The 24256-nt window shown below is 46.0% G+C and overlaps 2 protein-coding genes across 3 annotated transcripts in view; both read right to left on the reverse strand.

Moving 5' to 3' along the window:
• Nucleotides 1-11737, reverse strand: part of CERS5 (ceramide synthase 5) — a 37230-nt gene extending 25493 nt beyond the window's left edge. Inside the window, exon 1 of the mRNA XM_008003213.3 lies at nt 11366-11737. Within this exon, the coding sequence (XP_008001404.2) occupies nt 11366-11562 (197 nt within the window). The 5' untranslated portion in view covers nt 11563-11737. The remainder of the gene's footprint in view (nt 1-11365) is intronic.
• Nucleotides 11738-18813: 7076 nt separating this feature from the next.
• LIMA1 (LIM domain and actin binding 1) overlaps nt 18814-24256 on the reverse strand; it is a 104037-nt gene continuing 98594 nt past the window's right edge. For both annotated transcript variants that reach the window (XM_008003217.3, XM_008003216.3), the window contains exon 11: nt 18814-21099. In XM_008003217.3, coding sequence (XP_008001408.3) covers nt 20091-21099 — 1009 coding nt within the window. In that variant the 3' untranslated portion in view covers nt 18814-20090. The remainder of the gene's footprint in view (nt 21100-24256) is intronic.

Below are 24256 nucleotides of genomic sequence, written 5' to 3' on the forward strand. Positions count from 1 at the left end.
GCACTGAGCCAAAATCATGTGCCACTGTACTCCAGCCTGGGCGACAGAGCGAGACTCCATCTCAAAAAAAATAATAATAATAAAATCAAATAAAAAAAATTGGGCCAGCCTGGGCAACATGGTAAAATCTTGTCTCTACAAAAAATATAACAATTAGTGGCTGGGCATGGTGGCTCACGCCTGTAATCCCCAGCACTCTGGGAGGCCAAGGCGAGTGGATCACCTGCGGTCAGGAGTTTCAGACCAGCCTGAGGAATATGGTGAAACCCGTCTCTACTAAAAATACAAAAATTAGCTGGGTGTGGTGGCACGCCTGCAGTCCCAGCTACCCAGGAGGCTGAGGTAGGAGAACTGCTTAAACCTGGGAGGCAGAGGTTGCAGTGAGCTGAGATCGCACCACTGCACTCCAGCCTGGGTGACAGAGCAACACTCTGTCTCAAAAAACAAAAAACAAAACAACAAAAAAACTATATATATATATATAAAACAATTAATAGCCAGGTGTGGTGGCATGCACCTCTGGTCCCAGTTACTGGGGAGGCTGAGGTGGGAGGATTGTTTGAGCCAGGAGGTGGAGGCTATAGTGAGCCATGATCATGCCATTGCATTCCAGCCTAGGTGACAGAGTGAGGTTTAATACATATTTTAGAAATTTATCAGTATTAGTTTTTAATAGAGAAAATATTGATAGATATAACCCATATAAACAAAAAATATTTGGGGTCTTCAATAATTTTTTAAAATATAAAGGAGTCCTGAGAGCAAAAGATGTGAGAACCCACTGCTATATAGCATAGGGATCTCAGGAGCCAAGAAGGAAATTATGTAGCTGGGCCTGTAGTTCCAGCTACCATGGAAGCTGAGGTGGGTGGACTGATTGAGGCCAAGAGGTCAAGGCTGTAGTGACATCAGGCCTGTGAATGGCCACTGCATTCCAACCTGGGTAATTGTGACGGTTAATACTGAGCGTCAACTTAATTGGGTTGAAGAATGCAAAGCAGTGATCCTGTGCATGTCTGTGAGGCTGCTGCCAAAGGAGACTAACATTTGAGTCAGTGGGCTGGGAAAGGCAGAGCCACTCTTAATCTGGGTAGGCACCATCTAATCAGCTGCCAGCATGGCAAGCAGGCAGAAAAACGTGAAAAGACTAGACTGGCCTAGCCTCCCAGCCTACATCTTTCTCTCGTGCTGGACCCTTCCTCCCCTCAAACATCGGACTCCAAGTTCTTCAGTTTTGGGACTCGGAGTGGCTTTCCTTGCTCCTCAGCTTGCAGAGGCCTATGTGGGACCTTGTGATAGTATGAGTTAATACTTAATAAACTTCCCTTTATATATCTATCTATCCTATTAATTCTGTCCCTCTAGAGAACCCTGACTGATACAGTAATAAAGCAAGATTCCACCTCTTAGGAAGGAAAATTAAAAAAAAAAAAGGAATTACTGTACTAGAGTCACAACATCTCAAGCAGAAGTAGATTTCAGAGTCATTCATTCAGTAAACACTTACTGAATAGCTAATATGAATGTACAAAGTACTGCATTAGATACCTACAGTTTCATGGGGGAGACAAGTCCATACACAGAGCCCAATCTCAAGGTCATCCCCCCAAAATAGGGCAGTTCATTCAAGATCTCTGAAATGGTTCTCTTCAAATTCCAGCTGTGACCTGACAGATGTTTCTGACATTATTCACTTTACCTAGCTCCTTGACTTCACTAAAGTCAAGAGAATATTAGATGAGGAAAAAAGAACTTGTCCAAAAAAATGATCAAACCTGAAACAATAATTGACCCTATCTAGACAGAAGCAAAAGAACCTACTATAGGCCGGGCGCGGTGGCTCAAGCCTGTAATCCCAGCACTTTGGGAGGCCGAGACGGGCGGATCACGAGGTCAGGAGATGGAGACCATGCTGGCTAACACGATGAAACCCCGTCTCTACTGAAAAATACAAAAAACTAGCCGGGCGAGGTGGCGGGCGCCTATAGTCCCAGCTACTCGGGAGGCTGAGGCAGAAGAATGGCGTGAACCCGGGAGGCGGAGCTTGCAGTGAGCCGAGATCCGGCCACTGCACTCCAGCCTGGGCGACAGAGCGAGACTCCATCTCAAAAAAAAGAAAAAAAAAAAAAAGAATCTACTGTAGGCCAGGCAGGGTGATTCACGCCAGTAATTCCAGCAGTTTGGAAGGCCGAGGTGGAAGCATCACTTGAGTTCAGGAGTTCAAGACCAGACTGGGAAACATGGCAAAACCCCATCCCTACAAAAAATACGAAAATTAGCCGGGCACAGTGGCACATGCGTGTAGTCCCAGCTTCTTGGGAGGCTGAGGTGGCAAGATGGCTTGAGCCCAGGAGGTGGAAGTTGCAGTGATACCAGATCGTGCCACTGCATTCCAGCCTGGGTGACAGAGCAAGACCACGACAAAAAAAAAAAAAAAAAAAAAAATCTGTAATAGATGTTTTTCTCAAGGAACACATGTAGATTGTATCTTTTTTGTAAATCTAATCATTCTAATGTACTAGAAGAATTCTACTGAGAGGACACTGAAGTGAATTCAGGCTAAAGTGGTAGGATAAACCCATTTGTTCCTTTCATTAAACATATTTATCTTTTTTCAATGGATAATTACACAACTTAATGCATTTGCTTAAAATAGAAACACAAACACACACACAAGTGATAACCACTGATCTTCTTGCTCTCTCCAAGGGTAGAAATCATGGTTTATTCACCTTTTCATCCTTGGCACATGTAGTTTGATACCTTTTTATTTATTTATTTTTACATTTATCTTGTCCAGCTTCTAAAACCATGACATATAGTTTGATATGACATATCCTAAGCTTTCAATAAATAGATGTTGAAGAATGAACAGATGAACAAACGGGTGAAAACTTAATTCTCAACTAAGAGGCAAAGTGTTTCATGGAAAAGTGCCACTTGTAAGGATGAAATTAAAACTCAGCCTTACCCTCCTGGGTCATCAGATAGCCTACCAGCTCGGTGCTTATCAAGTGTAGGAGATCACTGATTTCTGGGGAATCAGATCCAGGTTAACCGATTTCAGTCTATAACTGGAGATTTCCCTAAACACAACCATGACAATCTGATTTAGTTTGAGACATTTTATGCCTGTAATTGAGACTGTTTACTAATGCTGACAATACCCAAAAACTAAAAACTTACAAGGAATATCCTTATAAGAAAACTTGTATTTTACAGAAGAGATATAGTAAGTGTGATTATTCTCAATGCCTTATCAGAGCTGTGCAGTTCTGCATGAACATTTACCTACTTGACAAACTTGCTTATAGATCATTAACACTGAGAAGATATATGTAAAAAGGCAAAAATATAGAGCAATGCTTGGCTAGAAGCAAGTGTCAAAGATTACTCAAGCCACCCGGCCCAGTGGCTCACGCCTGTAATACCAGCACTTTGGGAGGCCAAGGCGGACGGATCACGAGGTCAGGAGATCGAGACCATCCTGGCTAACAGAGTGAAACCCCGTCTCTACTAAAATACAAAAAATTAGCCGGGTTCGGTGGTGGATGCCTGTAGTCCCAGCTACTCAGGAGGCTGAGGCAGGAGAATGGTGTGAACCTGGGAGGCGGAGCTTGCAGTGAGCTGCGCCACTGCACTCCAGCCTGGGCGACAAAACGAGACTCCGTCTCAAAAAAAAAAAATTTACTCAAAATAGAATATAACCATTCATTTGAATATTTCAGGAAATAATTTACATTTAAAAATCTTACTTTCACTAAAATTTCTTAGATTCATTGCCTAAAGGAACATCTAATACCTTTGCATCATCTTTTAATCCTAAAAAGTATATCACATGTGAATTTACATTAAAATTATTTTCTCAATTATTATTAATATTGTCTGAATTACCGTCATCACCACTGTCCAACAGAAATATAATGTGAGTCACATGTGTAATTTAAAATTTTCTTTTCTTTTTTGAGACAGGGTCTCACTCTGTTGCCCAGGCTGGAGTGCAATGGCACGATCTCGGCTCACTGCAACCTCCATCTCACAGGTTCAAGCGATTCTCCTGCCTCAGCCTCCTGAGTAGCTGGGATTACAGGCGCCTACCACCCCACCCAGCTAATTTTTGTATTTTTAGTGATGGGGTTTCACCATGTTGGTCAGGCTGGTCTTGAACTCCTGACCTCAAGTCATCTGCCCGCCTCAGCCTCCCAAAGTGCTGGGATTACAGGCATTAGCCACTGTGCCCAGCCTGTAATTAAAAATTTTCTAATATCCACATTTTAAAAAGTGAAATTAATGTTGATAATGTGTTTTAACTTGATATGTCAAAAGTACTGTCAATATGTAATCAATTAAAAATTGAGACCAGGTGTGGTGGCTCAAACCTGTAATCCCAGCACTTTGGGAGGCCGAGGTGGGTGGATCACCTGAGGTCAGGAGTTCGAGACCAGTCTGGCCAACATGGCAAAACCCCATCTCTACTAAAAATACAAAAATTAGCTGGGTGTGGTGGTAGGTGCCTGTAGTCCCAGCTACGCGGGAGGCTGAGGCAGAAGAATCACTTGAACCCAGGAGGCGGAGGTTGCAGTAAGCTGAGATTGTGCCACTGCACTCCAGCCTAGGTGACAGAGCGAGACTCTGTCTCAAAAAAAAAAAAAAGAAAAGAAAAGAAAAAAAAAAAGAAAAAGAAAAAAGGAAATAAATGGAAACATGTGCAAGAAAATGAATCACTACTCTTGTTGTCAGTTTCATGACAGGCCAGCAAATGAGTCTATTCAATCCCCACTGAGAGAGAATGGCATTGAGAAGACTCTTTAGACACTCCAGTGAGGTTGCCTTGAAGTAGTAAGAGAGAAGAGGGGATTGGAATAATGAATAAGCAGCGGTGAAAGCTCTCAGCTATCTCCTGTATAATTCACAAAATTGTTTTCTTCTGGCACTATAAAACATATTATAATACCGTATTTAAAATAAATGAACCTATATAGATCTGATGGTATCAATACTGTCTCAAACTCCTACTTGATCCTAGGGAAAAGTGCGCAAGGGACTAAATACTAAGTTTCAAACAATTTTATCTTTAAGATTCAGTTTAAGTCAGATCCAACAGGCTACCTGAACTTGGACCACACCTTGGACTACTCTTTCCCTAAATATGTATGTACACAATATTCAAAGAAGCAACAAGTGGAAGACTTTCTTATCTCTCTTTTGGTAGGTAACAGTGAGTAGCCTGAGTGTGTGTAAGAGGAGAGGGGAGAAAGAGAAGCTATAGAACAGTGCACAACATGCGAACATAGTATGGTGAAATTTAACAACAGAAACAGAAACAAAGAAATTATAATTTCTTCTCTCTTAAGCCAGATATCTATTTCAGATTGAAGATCTAGATTCTGGGTTACTCCTCAGGGCATCTGAGTAGATAAGAGTAGACTCTTCTCAATCATTCTATAAATACTCACTTGCTACACTGAGGCACTGTGCAAAAGTACAGTCCACTGCAATGCAACCAGTCAACAGAGGCCCACAAAGGCAAGCCTCTGTGCTTTGGAGGGTAATAATCACCTTTCTGCAGTTCTTTAACAAAATAGTTAGCTAGATATACTTAACTTATGGTCAGATGGCTTTCCAAATCATCCCCATCAGGTGAGGCTACAGTTCTCTATAGGGAATATGGAAACTTAAAAAATATTTAATAAATGCTCAGCGTGGTTGATGAGAAGGGAGAGAAAGTAAAAGCAAATTGTACCCTTTATATTTACTCTTTGGGAGATTCTCGAAACACAAATAGAGACTATTTATCTAGGCACATAGTGTAAGACTCATTTAAATATGCAGTAATGACATGAAACAAACCAAAAAAAGCAAAGTTGGCCAGATGCAGTGGCTCACGCCTGTAATCCCAGCACTTTGGGAGGCTGAGCAGGTGGATCACTTGAGGCTAGGAGTTTAAGACCGGCCTGGCCAACATGGTAAAACCCTGTCTCTACTACAAATAGGAAAATTAGCTGGGCGTGGTGGTGTGCGCCTGTATTCCCAGCTACTCGAGAGGCTGAGGCATGAGGACTGCTTGAACCTGGGAGGCAGAGGCTGCAGTGAGCTGAGATCAAGCCACTGTGTTCCAGCCTGGGCAACAGAGTGAGACTCCGTCTCAAAAAAAGAAAAAAGAAAAAAAAAAAAAAAGCAAAGTTCAAGTCAAAAGGATAATATTAAATAAGAACAGGATGAGTACAGATTTGTTCCTTTTTTTTTTTTTTGAGACACAGTCTCACTTTGTTGCCCAAGCTGGAGTGCAGTGGCATGATCTCAGCTCACTGTAACCTCCGCCTCCTGGGTTTAAGCGATTCTCCTGCCTCAGCCTCCTGAGTAGCTAGGACTTCAGGCGCCTGCCACCACACCAGGCTAATTTCTTGTATTTGTAGTAAAAACAGGGTTTCACCATGTTGGCCAGGCCAGTCTTGAGCTCCTGACCTCAGGTAATCCACCCGCCTTGGCCTCCCAAAGTACTGGGATTACAGGCATGAGCCACTGTGCCTGGCTGATTTGTTCTTTAAAAAAAAAAATGTATATGAAGTGTGTAACAGGAAATTAATTTGTTCTTCAAATACTAGAATACTAGAACAAGAGGTTAAATCTTAACACTTGAAAGGGGGTTTAAGGAATAGGAAAAGATGGACGGCCCTATCAAACAGTGAAAGAGCACTGGGCTGGGGAAAAAGACCAGTTGTATATTGCAACCTCTGAAAAGCCGAAGGATGTTTCTAAGCCTTAGTAACTGTCTGTAAAAGGAGGTCGGAGTTCTAGCTTCTAACAGTCTGTGATTACTACATAAATCGCTTCTACAAACTAAATAGGTAGGATTTTAGAATGAGAAAAGGCATGCAAGGATTTTGGGCTCTGAAAAAAAAAAAGAGAAAATGTGGGAAAGATGACTAATTGTCCCAATATACCTCTTTATTTCTCTCTCTCTCTCTTTTTTTCTTTCTTTTTTTTTTTGTGACAGAGTCTCGCTCTATTGCCTAAACTGGAGTGCAGTGGCATGATCTTGGCTCACTGCAACCTCCACCTCCTAGGTTCAAGAGATTCTCCTGCCTCAGTCTCCTGAGTAGCTGGGATTATAGGCACACGCCATCATACCCAGCTAATTTTTGTATTTTTAGTAGAGACAGTGTTTCACCATGTTAGCCAGGTTGGTCTCCAACTCCTGACCTGAGTCAGCCTCCCAAAGTGCTGGGATTATAGGCATGAGCCACTGCGCCTGGCCTCTCTTTCTTTAAGAGACAGGGTCTCACTCCTTTGCCCAGGCTGGAGTGCACTGGCGCTACCATAGCTCATTGCAGCTTTGAACTCCCGGGCTCAAGCCATCTTCCTGCCTCAGCCTCCTGAGTAGCTGGGACTACAGATGCATGCCACCACATCTGGCTAACATTTTTATTTTTTGTAGAACCAGGGTCTCGCTATGTTGCCCAGGCTGATTTCAAACTCCTGGTCTCAAGCAATTCTCTCACCTTGGCCTCCCCAAGTGTTGGGATTACAGGTGTAAGCCACCATGCTAGGCCCCAATATTTATTTTTGAGATGGAGTGTCGCTCTGTTGCCCACGCTGGAGTCCAATGGCACGATCTCAGCTCACTGCAACCTCCACCTTCCAGGTTCAAGCCATCCTCCTGCCTCAGCCTCCCAAGTAGCTGGGATTACAGGCGCCTGCCACTACGCTGGCCTATTTTTGTATTTTTAGTAGAGATGAGATTTCATGTTGTTGACCAGGCTAGTCTCAAACTCCTGACCTCAAGCGATCTGCCTGCCTCAGCCTCCCAAAGTGCTGGGATTACAGGTGTGAGTCACCATGCAAGGCCATGTCCCGATATTTTTGATATGCCTTCTATTGCATTCTACAAGTGGCCCTAGGCCAGGGGCAGTGGCTCATGCCAGTAATCCCAAAACTTCGGGAAGCTGAGGCAGGAGGATCACTTGAGGCCAGGAGCTCAGACCTCTACAAAAATTTATTTAATTTAATTTATTTTTTTGAGACGGGGTCTCACGCCCAGGCTGAAGTGCAGTGGTTTGATCACGGCTCACTGCAGCCTCAACCTCCCAGGCTCAAGCAATCCTCCTGCCTCAGCCTCCCAAGTAGCTGAGACTGGAGACTATAGGTGTGCATCACCACACCCAGCTAATTTTTAAATTTTCTTGTAGAGACAAGGTTTCACCATGTTGCCAAGGCTGGTCTCGAACTCCTAGGCTCAAGGGATCTGCCCTCCTCGGCCTCCCAAAGTGCTGGGACTGTAGGCATGAACCACCATGCCCAACTTCTACAATTTTTTTTTTTTTTTTTTGAGACAGAGTTTTCCTCTGTTGCTCAGGCTGTAGTGCAATGGTGCAATCTTGGCAAACTGCAGCCTCTGCCTCTCCAGCTCAAGCAATTCTCATGCCTCAGCCTCCTGAGTAGCTGGGATTATAGGTATGTACCACTATGCTCAGCTAATTTTTGTATTTTTAGTAGAGATGGGGTTTCACCATGTTGGCCAGGCTGGTCTCAAACTCCTGGCCTCAAGTGATCTCCCCGCCTCAGCCTCCCAAAGTGCTGGGATTACAGGTGTGAGCCACCATGCCCCGCACCACCAATTTTTTTTTTTAATTAGTTGGGCATAGTGGTGCACACCTATGGTCTCGGCTACTTGGGAGGCTGAGGCGGGAGGATTGCTTGAGCCAAGGAGGTCGAGGTTGGAGTCAGCTTCATGCCACTGCAGTCCAGCCTGGGTGAGACTGAGACGCTGTCTCAAAAACAACAACAAAAGAGTGGAGTGGCTCTATTTTCTTTATGGAAGACCAGAACAGTAAAAGAGGAACTGGCAATTCAGCAGTGAATTCTATACTGAGGTAATGGGTCTTAAAAAAACAAAATAGCGAGAGTGCTTCTAGGGTTAAATTTTCCTAAGAGCAAACATGAGACAAACAAGGTGCCCGTCCTTACTGGCCAAGAGTTATCATACTAGAATGCTTTCAGTTCGGTATTCCCATCCACCTGTACTCCCCTGACACTGGAGCACCATAGAAACACTCAGATAGAATTCCCACAGGTAAAGGATCACTTCCAGCAGCTCCGCCAGGGTATATATGTCTTCAGCCATCTGAGGGAACACTTTGGAATCTGAAGAGATATGTAAATTTATATAAAATGGGTGTTTATAAGCAACAAGCTATTTCCTCTTACCACTAACATGGGGAAATTTCCATACTGGCACATATTTATATGAAAAGCAGAGATCTTTTTCTATGAAAATCACCTTTTAAAAAAAATTTTTGTCCTGACTTGTGTATATTCCTTTGGAGTCATTACATTGCCTTCCTCCTTTTTTTTTTGGCCCTCCTATACAGAGACTATGGAAGAGAGTACCTGGATCTAGTTTATTCCAAAGAGAGACAAGCAGTTTGTGCGTCCACTCCAGATTCCAGGATGACTAAATACCATGATTACACTTAACAGAACAAGGCCGGGTGCGGTGGCTCATGCTTGTAATCCCAGCACCTTGGGAGGCAGAGGTGGGCGGATCGTGAGGTCAGGAGATCGAGACCATCCTGGCTTACACCATGAAACCCCGTCTCTACTAAAAATACAAAAAATTAGCCAGGCGTGGTGGCGGATGCCTGTAGTCTCAGCTACTCGGGAGGCTCAGGCAGGAGAATGGCATGAACCCGGGAGGCGGAGCTTGCAGTGAGCCGAGATCGCACCACTGCACTCCAGTCTGGTCGACAGAGTGAGACTCCGCCTCAAGGGCCAAGGAAAGCCATTTAGATCTTTGGGTTTCATTTGCTTCTCTTAAGCATCTTTTATTTTTGCACTTGAACGTCTGGTAGAGCATTTTGATGATGATACACAAATACGAATAAATGGACGAGTGACTAGCTAAATAGAACACAATATTTTGAAAGATTTGAGTCAAAAATAGTAGGCAAATCGAAGAAGCAATCCCAAACAGATGCTATCTTTCAGAAATTAACAGATTGTTTCACCTGCAGCATAGTCCCATCCCAGAAAGGGCATTCCTGCATTACAATCATTTATGCTTGGATAAAGGCAAAACGAACAGCTGTCCAAGAAACACCCTCATTACCTGAGGCCTATGGCAAAAACACGTCTCCTTTCTTGGAGTCTAAGTAGACTTGATCAAAATCACCCACAGCTATAAATTCACATTATAATATCACACACCAAAGCCTCAGTGAATATCTTGGACAAACAGATATGATCCATTCACTTAAAGGTGAAATCACATGGTTGAACTAAGTATATTGCAATTCTGCTAAACTCATTTAGAAGCTGGCTCAAGGACGGGTGCGGTGGCTCACGCCTGTAATCCCAGCACTTTGGGAGGCAGAGGCGGGCGGATCACTTGAGGTCAGGAGTTAGAGACCAGCCTGGCCAACATGGCGAAACCCCTTCTCTACTAAAAATACAAAAATTAGCAGGGCGTGGTGGCGCGCGCCTGTAATCCCAGCTACTCGGGAGACTGAGGAAGGAGAATCGCTTGAACTGGGGAGGCGGAGGTTGCGTTGAGCCGAGATCGTGCCATTGTACTCCAGCCTGGGCAACAATAACGAAACTCCGTCTCAAAAAAAAAAAGAAGCTGGCTCAATATAGCTGTCCTCTGATAAGCCCAATGGCTCTCTATCCCTTCGAACACTCCTCCTTCCATTTCAGGCCCCAAGGCCTGTTCTGCAACTAATCTGACATCTTTCCATACTTTGGAAGCCTCGGGCTCCACCACACCCTATCCCCACCAGATTTCTACCCTCCTACCAACAAACGTGCATGAGTTGACATACCAAACCAACTCTTAGGGCCAAACTAATCCTGTTCCCCTCAGTTCTCAGAAACTCAAGCGTCCTAACGAATCTTAAAATTCTGATGAATCCATTCCTTTCCCTTGGAACGTCTGGCCCTTGGGTTGACTCCTCGGCTTCCATGGTCACAACTAGCTGTGGTTCTCCTGGCCCCTTCCTATCCCTCTCTTCGGGGCCTCTGCCAGAGTTCACACTGAACCTGTTTCCTCATCTGTAGGACCCTTGGAGGTTGGGAGGAGGCCTATATGACCGCCCCCCGCAAGCCAACTCCGGATCTAACATTGAAGGGGCCCAGCATTCCCCTAGACCCCCACTCTTTCTCTTGCCCACGCCCCAAACTCTTTCTCCACCCAGGCTCCGCTACCACCTCGCCCACTCGCCTAGCATCACACGCCGCGGCCCAAGCTCCCCTAGCCCCTGCTTCCGGGCTTTCCCTGCAGTTCTGCTTCCGGCCCTCGGCCCTTCCCACAGCGGGGCGCCCCCTGCCCTCGCCCGGCCCCTCGAGCCGCTCGCTCGCGGGCTCTCACCTCTCGAAGAGCAGCCTCACGAAGAAGATGCCCGCCGCCAGCGGGAACACCGAGAGGATGTGCCGGCCGCGAGGGTAGCCGTAGCCGTCGGCCGGCCCCTCCAGATCAGCCCAGGTCACGTTCTGGGGTAGCCAGAAGCGCTCGCTCCACAGCCAGCCCCACAGCAAGCTTAGGGGTCCCTGCGCTGCTGTCGCCATCTTACGCCCACCCCGAGCCACCGCCGCCACAAGCGTCAGCTGCCGCCACAGCCAACGGAACCCGCGGGGAGGCGGCCCCAGGGCGGGGCCCGACCAGCGGCCACCCCCTTCCGGCCCCTTCTGATCACCGCCACGGATCTGCCCGCCTCCCCGGCAGAGCCGGGCCTCTTCACCGCCCATCTCTCCTCCCGACCCACTTCCCTCACCGCAACCCGGGAACCGCCTCCGGGGATCCACGCCCCTTCCCGAGCCTCTGACTCGCCCAGCCGGGTCCTGGGGCCACGCCCCGGGCGGTGGTGGGCCCGCCCTCTTTTGCTGCTGGTCTTGGTCGCGCTTCTGCTCCCCACTCACTCCTCCATCCAGCCACGGCCACACCCCTTATTTCAGGCCTAGCTCCTTTACGGGGACGTTCTCCTTTCTCAGCCTGTCAGAATCAAGTACGTTCCCGCTCCCACCCAGGCGGTATCTCTGTCTCCACTGCTGGAGGCCAGATCGATCTCTCAGGTCATGGCTTCTCTTGGATCTCTGCTGGTCCTGCCCACTACTGTCTGCCACCAGAGTTCTTTTTGCTCCCAACCTTTTCTTCCCTTCGTGCCCCATGACCGCAGCCTACTTTCACTGCTTTATCCCTTAAAAATTAGTCACTTTGGGCCGGGCGCGGTGGCTCAAGCCTGTAATCCCAGCCCTTTGGGAGGCCGAGACGGGCGGATCACGAGGTCAGGAGATCAAGACCATCCTGGCTAACACGGTGAAACCCCGTCTCTACTAAAAAAAAACACAAAAAACTAGCCGGGCGAGGTGGCGGACGCCTGTAGTCCCAGCTACTCGGGAGGCTGAGGCAGGAGAATGGCGTGAACCCGGGAGGCGGAGCTTGCAGTGAGCCCAGATGGTGCCACTGCACTCCAGCCCGGGCGACAGAGCGAGACTCCAAAAAAAATTAGTCACTTTTCCTCGGAAAAGATGGACTTAACAGTTTGCAAAAGGCCGGGAGCGGTGGCTCACGCCTGTAATCCCAGCACGTTCGGAGGCCAACGCAGGCGGATCACCTGAGGTCAGGAGTTTGAGACCAGCCTGGCCAACATGGCAAAACCCTGTCTCTACTAAAAATACAAAAATTAGCCGGGCCTGGTGGCGCTGTGCCTGTAATTCCAGCTACTCGGAAAGCTGAGACAGGAGAATCGCTTGAACCTGGGAGGTTGCAGTGAGCCGAGGTTGCAGTGAGGTTTGCAGTGAGCCGAGATCGTGCCATTGCACTCCAGCCTGGGCGACAGACCAAAGACTCCGTCTCGAAGCAGTAATGAAAATAAAAGAACAGTTTACAAAAATCCTTTTATTCTTCTCTTGGGGAAAAGGAAACCGAAGAAAAACAACTCGAAAAGGGAGGCACTTGTCCGGCGCGGTGGCTCACGCCTGTAATCCCAGCACTTTGGGAGGCCGAGGCGGGCGGATCACGAGGTCAAGAGATCGAGACCATCCTGGCTAACACAGTGAAACCCGTCTCTACTAAAAATACAAAAAAAAAAAAAAAAAAAAAGAAAAAGAAAAAGAAAAAAAAAATTAGCCGGGCGTGGTGGCGGGCGTCTGTAAGTCCCAACTACTCCGGAGGCTGAGGCAGGAGAATGGCGTGAACCCGGGAGGCGGAGCTTGCAGTGAGCCGAGATGGCGCCACTGCACTCCAGCCTGGGCAACGGAGCGAGACTCCATCTCAAAAAAAAAAAAAAAGGGAGGCACTCAAAAAATATTCCTAAAGGCAGGGCGGGTGCGGTGGCTCATGCCTGTAATCCCAACACTTTGGAAGGCCGAGGTGGGCGAATCACCTGAGGTCAGGAGTTCCAGACCAGCCTGGCCAAATTGGTGAAACCCCACCTCTACTAAAAACAAAAATTAGCCAGGCGTAGTGGTGCATGCCTGTAATCCTAGCTACTCGGGAGGCTGAGGCAGAGAATTGCTTGAACCCGGGAGGCTGAGGTCACAGTGAGCCGAGATCGCGCCATTGCCCTCCAGCCTAGGTGACAGAGCGTCTCAAAACAAAACAAAAAAAGGCCGGGCGCAGTGGCTCACGCCTGTAATCCCAACACTTTGGGAGGCCGAGGCAGGCGGATCAAGAGGTCAGAAGATCGAGAGCATCCTGGCCAACATGGTGAAACCTCATCTCTACTAAAAATACAAAAAATTAGTCCGGCGTGGTGGTAGTCCCAGCCTGTAGTCCCAGCTACTCGGGAGGCTGAGGCAGGAGAATGATGTGAACCTGGGAGGCGGAACTTGCAGTGAGCTGAGATCGCGCCAAGGCACTCCAGCCTGGGCGACAGAGTGAGACTTCATCTCGAACAAACAAACAAACAAACAAACAAAAAAATCCTTTAAATTTAATTTGACTGGTTTGTTTGCATATTTTTGTGTGTGAAGGAGTCAGTATCACACCCAGGCTGGAGTGCAATGGTGCCATTTCTGCTCACTGCAACCTCCGCCTCTGGGTTCAAGAGATCCTCCCTTCTCAGCTTCCAGAGTAGCTGGGACTACAGACACGTGCCACCACACCCGACTAATTTTTGCATTTTTTGATAGAGCCTGGGGTTTCACCATGTTGGCCAGGCTGGTCTCGAACTCCTGACCTCAAGTGATCCGCCTGTCGCAGCATCCCTGTTGGGAATGAAGTTTTTGGTGTCGCAAAAAAAAACCCCCAAAACAAACAAACAAACAAACAACAACGCAGGAACAAATGATCTTTCAGCAAGGCAAGCTTTACTTTCTGCAGAAAGGGTGCTACTCAAAAGCTGTCCAGCCACGAGAACACACAAAACAAAGGAGACAGAGTTATTTATAATCTGACGCATCTACCTTACTGCTGTGTCCATTTTCCATTGGCTGAATAGGACCTCACATTTTACACTTTACCTGATTGGCTATTAGTTTAACACTTTTTTAATTGGGTAAGGGGAACAGAACAAAGAAAGAAAAGGAAGTTGCCCAGGGATCTTTAGGGAAGCATCTCCGAATAAGGAATGGCATGCACTATAGGCTGGGGCTTGTCTAGTTCTGTCCAGGCATGCCGGAGCAAGCTAGGACAGCTGATTTGGAAAACACACACACACACACACACACACACACACATAGTGGGTAGCAATCTTATAGTAAGAAATTGTGACTTTTTATAATCTTCAAAGTAGAGCTTTCCCATTTCTCACACTCGCAAAGTGCTGGGACTACAGGCGTGAGCCACTCCGCCCAGCCTAAAGTTTTTTTTTTTTTGAAACGGAGTCTCGGTCTGCAGCCCAGATTGGAGTGCAGTGGCGGGATCTCGGCTCACCGCAGCCTCTGTCTCCTGGGTTCAAGAGATTCTCTCCCCTCAGTCTCCTGAGTAGCTAGGATTACACGCAGGCGCCACCACGCCTGGCTAATTTTTGTATTTTTAGTAGAGATGGTGTTTTGCCATGTTAGCCATGGAACCCCTGACCTCAAGTGATCCACCTGCCTGGGCCTCCCAAAGGGCTGGGATTACAGGATTGAGCCACCACACCTGGCTGAAATTTTTCTTTTTTTTCTTTTTTTTTTTTGAGTCGGAGTCTCGCTCTGTCACCCAGGCTGGAGAGCAGTGGCACGATCTCAGCTCACTGTAAGCTCCGCCTCCCGGGTTCACGCCATTCTCCTGCCTCAGCCTCTCGAGTAGCTGGGACTACCGGCGCCTGCCACCACGGCCGGCTAATTTTTTGTATTTTTGGTAGAGACGGGGTTTCACCCTGTTAGCCAGGGTGGTCTCGATCTCCTGACCTCGTGATCCGCCTGCCTCGGCCTCCTAAAGCTCTGGGATTACAGGCGTGAGCCACGGGGCCTGGCCTAATTTTTGTGTTTTTATTAGAGACGAGGTTCCACAATGTTGGCCAGGCTGCTCTTAAACTCCTGACCTCAGGTGATCCACCTGCCTGGGCCTCCCAAAGTGCTGGGATTACAGGTGTGAGCCACCGAGCTCGGCTGGTTTGCTTCATTTTAGTTCAGTGCCTCTCAAACTTTAGCATCAGTTCAGATATTAGCTTGTCCCATCTCGCACAAGGAGAGTTTCTTTAAGTTCCTGGACCCCATCCAGAGAGATCCTGCTTTCAGGAGTTTGGGGGTAGGATCTACGAATTTGCATTTCCCATTTCTAACAAACTCATAGGTGATGTCACTGCTGCTGTTCTGTGAGCCCTTGCCTGAAGCCACTTCCATCCAAACCCAGCAATAGCTTCATGGTAACTACACTATATTAAGATACAGTTTTAAAGGGCTGGGCACGGTGGCTCATGCCTGTTATTCCAGCATTTTGGGAGGCTGAGGCAGGCAGATCACCTGAGGTCAGGAGTTCAAGACCAGCCTGGCCAACATGGCAAAAACCCACCTGTACAAAAATACAAAAATTAGCCAGGTATGGTGGCAGGTGCCTGTAGTCTCAGCTACTCTGGAGGCTAAGGCAGGAGAATCACCTGAACCCAGGAGACGGAGGTTGCAGTGACCCGAGATTATGCCACTGCACTCCAGCCTGGGCAACAAATGGAGACTCCATCTCAAAAAAAAAAAAAGATATATTTTAAAAGGAAGTAATAAACCCAGCCCCATGGGATTTTCAATCAGCATCTCAAGGAACAGAAGACATACTAACTTAGCATGCAAGAACCACCCGTACACAATGATCTTGGTCTGACACCCTATTCATGATTTTTTTTTTTTTTTTTTTTGAGATGGAGTCTTGCTCTGTCACCCAGGCTGGAGTGCAGTGGCGCAATCTTGGCTCACTGCAACCTCCGCCTCCTGGGTTCAAGCAATTCTCCTGCCTCAACCTCACAAGTAGCTGGGATTACAGGTGCATGCTACTACATCCAGCTAATTTTGTATTTTTAGTAGAGATGGGGTTTCGCCATATTGGCCAGGCTGGTCTCCAACTCCTGACCTCAGGTGATCTGCCCGCCTTGGCCTCGCAACGTGCTGGGATTACAGGCATGAGCCACTGTGCCTGGCCCCTATTCATGATTCTATCCCCAGAAAAATGAGCATGTACCAATTCCCAGTCTCTTGGCTGTTGGGAAACATTGCTAATGATATATGTAATGCAAAGCAAATTTGCTTTCACCTTGGCCAAGAGTGATCCAGCAAGTCACTGGAACCAAGCTGGCCTTGTAGCAGTCATGAGCAGAGCCTCCTTAACCATCTCAAGTCCCAAGCTAGCCCCTTTTTCTGCCTTACCAACAGAAAAGCTCTCATCACCCTATAGTCACCAGTGATATACCAGGTCCAAACAAGGTAGCCTTCATTTAGAGAGCTAAGAGAACAAATGATTAATGCTTTTTCTGTTTGGCTGCTTTTGTTTTTTAAGAATGTTTGGTGTTATCTGGTCATTCTTTTGACTAAGACATCCTTTCTTTATATTGACTCTGGAGCTATTCCTTGTTCCTACTCTGTGTACTCATGATATGTCTATATCTTAGCCCTTGAAAGGCATAGAAATGTTTTTTTTTTAGATGGAGTCTCACTCCATTGCCCAGGCTGGAATGCAGTGGTGCAATCTCGGCTCACTGCAGCCTCCATGTCCTGGGTTCAAGCGATTCTCCTGCCTCAGCCTCCTGAGTACCTGGGACCACAGGCACGTACCATCATGCCCAGCTAATTTTTGTATTTTTAGTAGAGATGGGATTTCACCATGCTGGCCAGGCTGGTCTTGAACTCCTGACCTTGTGATCCACCTGCCTTGGCCTCCCAAAGTGCTGGGAGCCATCACACCCGGCCAAAAAGAGCTCTTCTGAGGGTAATCTCAGTCCTCAAGTGGTGGCACACTCAACTGATATCCACAGGTACTTAGACTTTTTTGTATAAAGTCAGTGCATAATGTGAGTACCATGTGGATGGATTAGAGTAAAATGCAAGTCACAGAAGTTCAAGCCAGGATTGGATATTTTATATCAGTAGGAGCTTTTGGATTAATTGTTCAATGATCATGGATTTTTTTTTTTTTTGAGATGGAATTTCGCTCTTGTTGCCCAGGCTGGAGTGCAATGCTGTGAGCTCGGCTCCCCGCAACCTGCCCCTCCTGGGTTCAAGCGATTCTCCTGCCTCAGCCTCCAGAGTAGCTTGGATTACAGGCACGTGCCACCACGCCTGGCTAATTTTGCATTTTTAGTAGAGATGGGTTTTCTCCATGTTGGCCAGGCTGGTCTCCAACTCCTGACCTCAGGTGATCCGCCCGCCTCGGCCTCACAAAGTGCTGGGATTACAGGTGTGAGCCACTGCGCCTGGTCTGAACATGGATCTTTAAATGATTTGGTGGGGGCAAAAGCAGAAAGCAGTATCCTACCAACCACTCAGAAAACCAGGCAAGACTCTAGAAAACACAGGGATCCTGGAAAATGTAACAGATGACTTAAAAACCATGCCTTACTCTCCAAGGAAATCCACATTTCAACCCTACCAATTAAAAAAAAAAAACCTTAACAATTGGGGCAGTTGCCTCTACAGGCCAGGATATCAATCAGTCAAAAATGCATCTGCCCACTTAGTGTGAACATCGATTTTAAACAAAGGAAAAAAAAAAAAAGCACCAGACACAATGGCTTACTCCTGTAATCCCAGCACTTTGGAAAGCAGAGGTGGGTGGTTCACAAGGTCAGGAATTTGAGACCAGTCTGGCCAACATGGTGAAACCCTGAGTCTACTGAAAATACAAGCATTAGCCAGGCGTGGTAGCAGGCATCTGTAATCCCAGCTACTCGGGAGGTCTGAGGCAGGAGAATCACTTGAACTGGGGAGGTGGAGGTTGCAGTGAGCCAAGATCACGCCACTGTACTCCAGCCTGGGCGATGGAGCAACACTGTGTCTCCAAAAAAAAAAAAGGCATCTGCCTAAAGTAAAAAACAAGTTCATTTTCAGCAGAGACATTTGGAAATCCATGCAGCATGCTAGGCATAATTTTAAGGTGAATTATTCAATGTTGAATGCTATAAACAATAAAAACCACCACTGGATTTCAAATTGGTAAAATAGCTCATTTTGAGTGTACACATTAATTCTCTTGCCAAGTTGCCTGCAATTTTCCAGAAAAATTTGTCTTCCTTTAGGGAGGACTGAAATCCAAAATCAGCCCAACACTACCATCTAGTGGTGAGATGTATTGATGATGCGTCTCTTCAACTAAAAAAAGTAGTACCATGTTTTTCTTCCCAAACTGAGATCCTGAGAGACGGTAATAATGTAAAAAAAAAAATAAAATGGAAGAGAAACATTGAAAAGTTCAAATTTTCATTAAAATCTTTATTGAATAAAAATGTTTCAGACTAAGCAAGACTAAGAAAGCACAATGATTTACATCTCTAAAAAATATTAAAGCTAAATCTCTAATAAATGCAGTACAAAGAAAAGCCTACAGCTTAAAACACCTCTCCCTCCCATCCATACATTTGGAATATCAATTGTGTATAACAAATGTACTCAAGTTTATAATGTCCTCAAACCTTAAGACTAGAAAATCATCCCAAGAAAAAGGCCTATAGTTGGTTTAATTTCACTCTGGGAATACTGTCTGTGATAAAAATCAATATATTTCAGAGCTAATAAGTATTTAAAAATTAGTGTCTCAAAAAGAGGACATCATAAGGGAAATACAGGGCTTAGAGGTCTGAGCTCAAATGGTGTAAGGCAGTTCTTTCTTATTCCTCCTTTAAACTCTTCACTTTGCTCTAACATGGAACATGGGGGACAGTGATCCCAAAGGTATTACTAAAATATTGCAGCTTTCAGTAAATTATGAGAAGCACAGATATAATCAGAAAAGAAAGCAATCATTTGGAGTACAGCAAATTCATTGGCAGATACAAAAGCTTATTTGGGAGATAGATCTCTCCAAGCACCGAAGAATGTAGGTTGGTTTTTCAATTGCCTCAAAAAGTGCTCCGTTGTGTTATACCTCAGGACGTTGAGTTCAGGATATAGTTTAGAGAGTACGACATAAAGTAGTAAATTCCTTATATATATCACAGCCAGAAAATTAATCTAAAAAAATGTAAAGACTAAATAAACTCTTAACAGGTAATTCCTAAAAAATTTAAATTGGTATTCATTTAAAAATATACAAACTGTGCCCTTTATACTAAAGTGCATTCAGTCGTAATGTTTAGGCCCCTAAATTCCTTCTGTATGTTCTCTAATTCCAAAATAGTGTGTAACAATATACTACTGATCATCTATCTACTTTAATATTGCCTTTTGGGAATATAGTAGAATCTGGGCTATTATGAGGTGGAATATTTCCCCAGTTCTAAGCCTTACAGCACTTATGCATATCATCACTGCTAAAATGAAGAATTTAAGTAAAGTTATCTCTAGCATTTAGAATGTGTTTTTTTGTTTTGTTTTGTTTTTTGGTTTTAAGAAGGAATTCTTTTCCAAAGTTACTTCCAAGTAAATTACATTTCACGCTGGGATACCTGCTTATGTGCATCACACTTTGACAAAGGGCAGTGGCTCGCTAACACTAACATGAATTTAAGGCCCAGCATCATTGCAATTTGTCACTCTTCATCCTCATCCTCATCATAATACCGATTTCTCTTTATCTGTTCCTCCACAGAGAGCTCTTTGACCACTTCTCCCTCCCAGAGTTCCACATCCTGGGATTTCTGATTCTGAGTAGTGAATTCTTCAGCGAAGGTGTCGTCTACAAAACTGGACCAATTTGGAGACTTGGGTTCTTGTGGAGACTGTTGTTTGAGGAAGCTGTTATCATCTTCATCAAAGTTTGCACCATTTTCTACAAGATTCTCATTCTCCAACTCCAGACTATGACCTTCCTTACTTCTCTTCCCTGTCTCTCCTCCTTTAGATTCCTTGTTTTGCCAGGTTGTTTTTCCCACACTCCCATTCTTCTTAGAAGCCTTGGCATTTTCCACTTGTTTCCTTTCTGCAACTATTCCGCCCACAAACTCTTCAGTCTGCTCTGACATGCTCCAGCCTTTCCTGATAGGTGGGGACAAAGTTTTTGGGCTCTTGACAGAGGTGCTTTGAAATGAAGCTGCTACAGTGAATGGGCGGCTTCTTTCCTTCAGTGAAGAAGATCGTCTTAGCTTCTTCAGATCCAGATCGACATCCTCAGGAACTTCGGGCTTGCTGATTTCATCTTCAGGAGGCCATTTGGGCTTTGACACTTTGATCCCTTCCTCCAAGGCACTTCCTGAACTTCCAAGTTCAGTGGGGGGTGGCCAGGCGATCCTCAGCTTCTTGGTTTCAGCTGGCTTGTCTTCCTTCTCCTGCTGAGAGGCCGCCTTGGCTTCCATACTTGCAGCGAGGACACCCACCTTAGCAATAGGAGCATCTTCCACCCCTGGGCTGTGAGAGGTCTCCCTTGCATTTGCAAGCTGGGCTGGTCTCTCCAAAATCTCTTCGCTTTCATTTTTGCTTGCCCATAGATCCTTGTGTGGTCTGTGCCCAAAGCCTTCATCATAGTTGCCCTTAGATTTAAAGAGTTGATTGAAGTGAGGCTTACAATAGATTCTTCCGTGTAAAGATGCATATGTTCCTAGACTGTCATTAAAAGAAAAAGAGCATAAAGTTAGCAAATCTTCATACTCTCACTTATACCAGGAGGCTAAAACCTAGCAATTCCAGTATTTTCAGAAGATGCTAAGTAAGAAAAAGATCTTTAAAAGCTCTTCAGTGACCAGGAATTCCTTACCCCATTTTAGCACATTTGTTTTCTTATCATAACACAAAGCATGGATTGGGCGCGGTGTCTCATGCCTGTAATCCCAGCATTTTGGGAGGCCAGGGTGAGAGGATCGCTTGAGCCCAGGAGTTTGAGACCAGCCTGGCCAACATAGTGATAACTCATCTCTACAAAAAAATTAAAAAATAAGCTGGGTGTGGTGGCATGTGCCTGTAGCCCCAGCTACTTGGGAAGCTGAAGTGGGAGAATCACTTGAACCTGGGAGGCAGAGGTTGCAGTGAGCTGAGACTGTACCACTGTGACAGAGTGAGACTGTCTTTAAAAAAAAAAAAGAAGAAGAAGAAAAAGAAACAACAATAATAGAAACTTTAATTCTGAGCCTTGAGAGGAATGTGGCTATGCAACCTGGGTCACACAGCATGTAGCTGCAACTCTGTCTTTTCACTATAAATAATGAAGACCAAAGGGCACCAGAGATAAGACCCCCTCCGATCACTATCCCTCCTTTACAGAGTGATAATCTTCCTTAGAATGGAGCAATCTGTAACCAATCAAATCACTGCAGTATACGCACTGGTCTTCTATGAAAAATGTCATAATCTTTGCTAAAAGTTCTACATAAGTGAAACTTTAACTTTCTCTACTTTGGAATGCTGACCCCATTCATTTGGAGTCAGTGTTTCTGGGTAGCCATCATCAAGCTTTTGTGTTTGAATTAACTCTATTCTTAATGGTGTATATACATATAAGTTTATCTTTTTTTTTTTTTTTTTTTTTTTTTTTAGAGAATCTTGATTTGTCGCCCAGGCTGGAGTGCAGTGTCACAATCTCGGCTCACTGTAACCTCTGCCTCCCAAGTTCAAGCAATTCTCCTGCCTCAGCCTCCCAAGTAGCTGGGATTACAGGAGTGCGCCACCACGCCTGGCTAATTTTTGTATTTTTTTGTTTTGTTTTGTTTGAGTCTCACTCTGTCGCCAGGCTGGAGTGCAGTGGCATGATCTCAGCTCACTGCAACCTCCGCCTCCTGGGTTCAAGCAATTCTCCTGCCTCAGCCTCCCGAGTAGCTGGGACTACAGGCGTGGGCCACCATGCACAGCTAATTTTTGTATTTTTAGTAGAGACAGGGTTTCACCATGTTGCCCAAGATGGTCTCGATCTCTTGACCCTTGATCCGCCCTCTTTGGCCTCCCAAAGTGCTGGGATTACAGGCATGAGCCACCATGCCTGGTCATTTTTGTATTTTTTAATAGAGATGGGGTTTCACCATGTTGGCCAGGCTGGTCTTGAACTCCTGGGCTCAAGTGATCTTCTGGCCTTGACCTCCAAGCGTGCTGGGATTACAGGCGTGAACTACTGCACTCAGCCTTTTTTTTTTTTGAGTTGAGGTCTTGCTCTGTCACCCAGGCTGGAGTGCAACGGTATGATCATAGCTCACTGCAGCCTTGACTTCCAGGGCTGAAGTGATCCTCCAGCCTCAGTCTCAGCCTCCCCAAATTTTTCATAGAGATAGGGTCTCCGGCCAGGTGCGGTCCCAGTACTTTGGGAGGCTGAGGTGGGCGGGTCACTGGAGGTCAGCAGTTCGAGACCAGCCTGACCAACATGGTGGTCTCTACTAAGAAATACAAAAATTGGCCAGGCACGGTGGCTCACACCTGTAATCTCAGCACTTTGGGAGGCTGAGGAGGGCGGATTACCTGAGGTCAGGAGTTCAAGACCAGCGTGGCTAACATGGTAAAACCTCGTCTCTATGAAGAGTACAAAAATTAGCCAGGCGAGGTGGTGCACGCCTGTAGTCCCAACCACTCGGGAGGCTGAGGCAGGAGAATCACTTGAACCTGGGAGGTGGAGGTTGCAGTGAGCCGAGATCACGCCACTGCACTCCAGCCTGCGCGACAGAGCAAGACTCCGTCTCTGGGGAAAAAAAAAATTAGCTGGGCGTGGTGGTGTATGCCTGTAATCCTAGATACTCAGGAGACTGAGGCATGGTAATCACCTGAATCTGGGAGACAGAGGTTGCAGTGAGCCAGGATCACGCCACTGCACTCCAGCCTGGGCAACAGAGTGAGACTCTGTCTCAAAAAGAAAAACCAGATGGGGTCTCTCTCTGTTACCCAGGCTAGTCCTGAACTTCTGGCCTCAAGTGATTCTCCTACCTGGGCACTCCCAAAGTGCTAGGATTACAGGTGTGAGCCACCACATCTAGATATAAGCTGTGATTAATAGAAGAACAGTGAGGAGTTGACAGGAGGTAGTTTTTCCCTAATGTCAGCCCTAGACAAGCCTTTAGGAGATTTGGTGTCTCTTGCAGGATGATAAATTTTATCTTTTTAAAGTTTTTTCCCTTAAATTAAGAACCGTTCTGAAGAGTGACAAATTTTAAAGGGGGTATAAAATGGCAGCATTTCCACAAAAGAAATCAGGTGCTTTAGGCCAGGTGCAGTGGCTCACACCTATAATCCCAGCACTTTGGGAGGCTGAGGCGGGTAGATCTGGAGGTCAGGAGATTGAGACCATCCTGGCTAACATGGTGAAACCTCGTCTCTACTAAAAATACAAAAAATTAGCTGGGCATGGTGGCACGTGCCTGTAGTCCCATACTCGGGAGACTGAGGCAGGAGAATCGCTTGAACCCAGGAGGCGGAGATTGCAGTGAGCTGAGATGGCTCCACGGCACTTCAGCCTGGGTAACAGGGCGAGACTCCGTCTCAACAACAACAAAAAAAGGTGCTTTGGAGAAAAAATTAAGAGTGGGCAGAAAAAGAACTAATGAGTGGAAGTTACTGAGGTACACTTTGGCTCCATGTTTGGAGAAGCTGTCTAGCTAGAGCTATCTAATAGCTAGAAATGTCACGCAGATGCCAAAACATCTTTCGAGAGCATTTTAGGAGGGACTGCTTGGGAAGGAAAGCTGGAAAAAGTGACATCTTGGTTACTTCCTTCTGTAAGACTCTGTGATTAAAATGAGTTAATTTGGAATGTTTCCCCAATTTGTCACATTTGTATTTGCACTTTGAG

Source organism: Chlorocebus sabaeus, chromosome 11, assembly GCF_047675955.1.
Source record: "Chlorocebus sabaeus isolate Y175 chromosome 11, mChlSab1.0.hap1, whole genome shotgun sequence".
Taxonomy (NCBI): domain Eukaryota; kingdom Metazoa; phylum Chordata; class Mammalia; order Primates; family Cercopithecidae; genus Chlorocebus; species Chlorocebus sabaeus.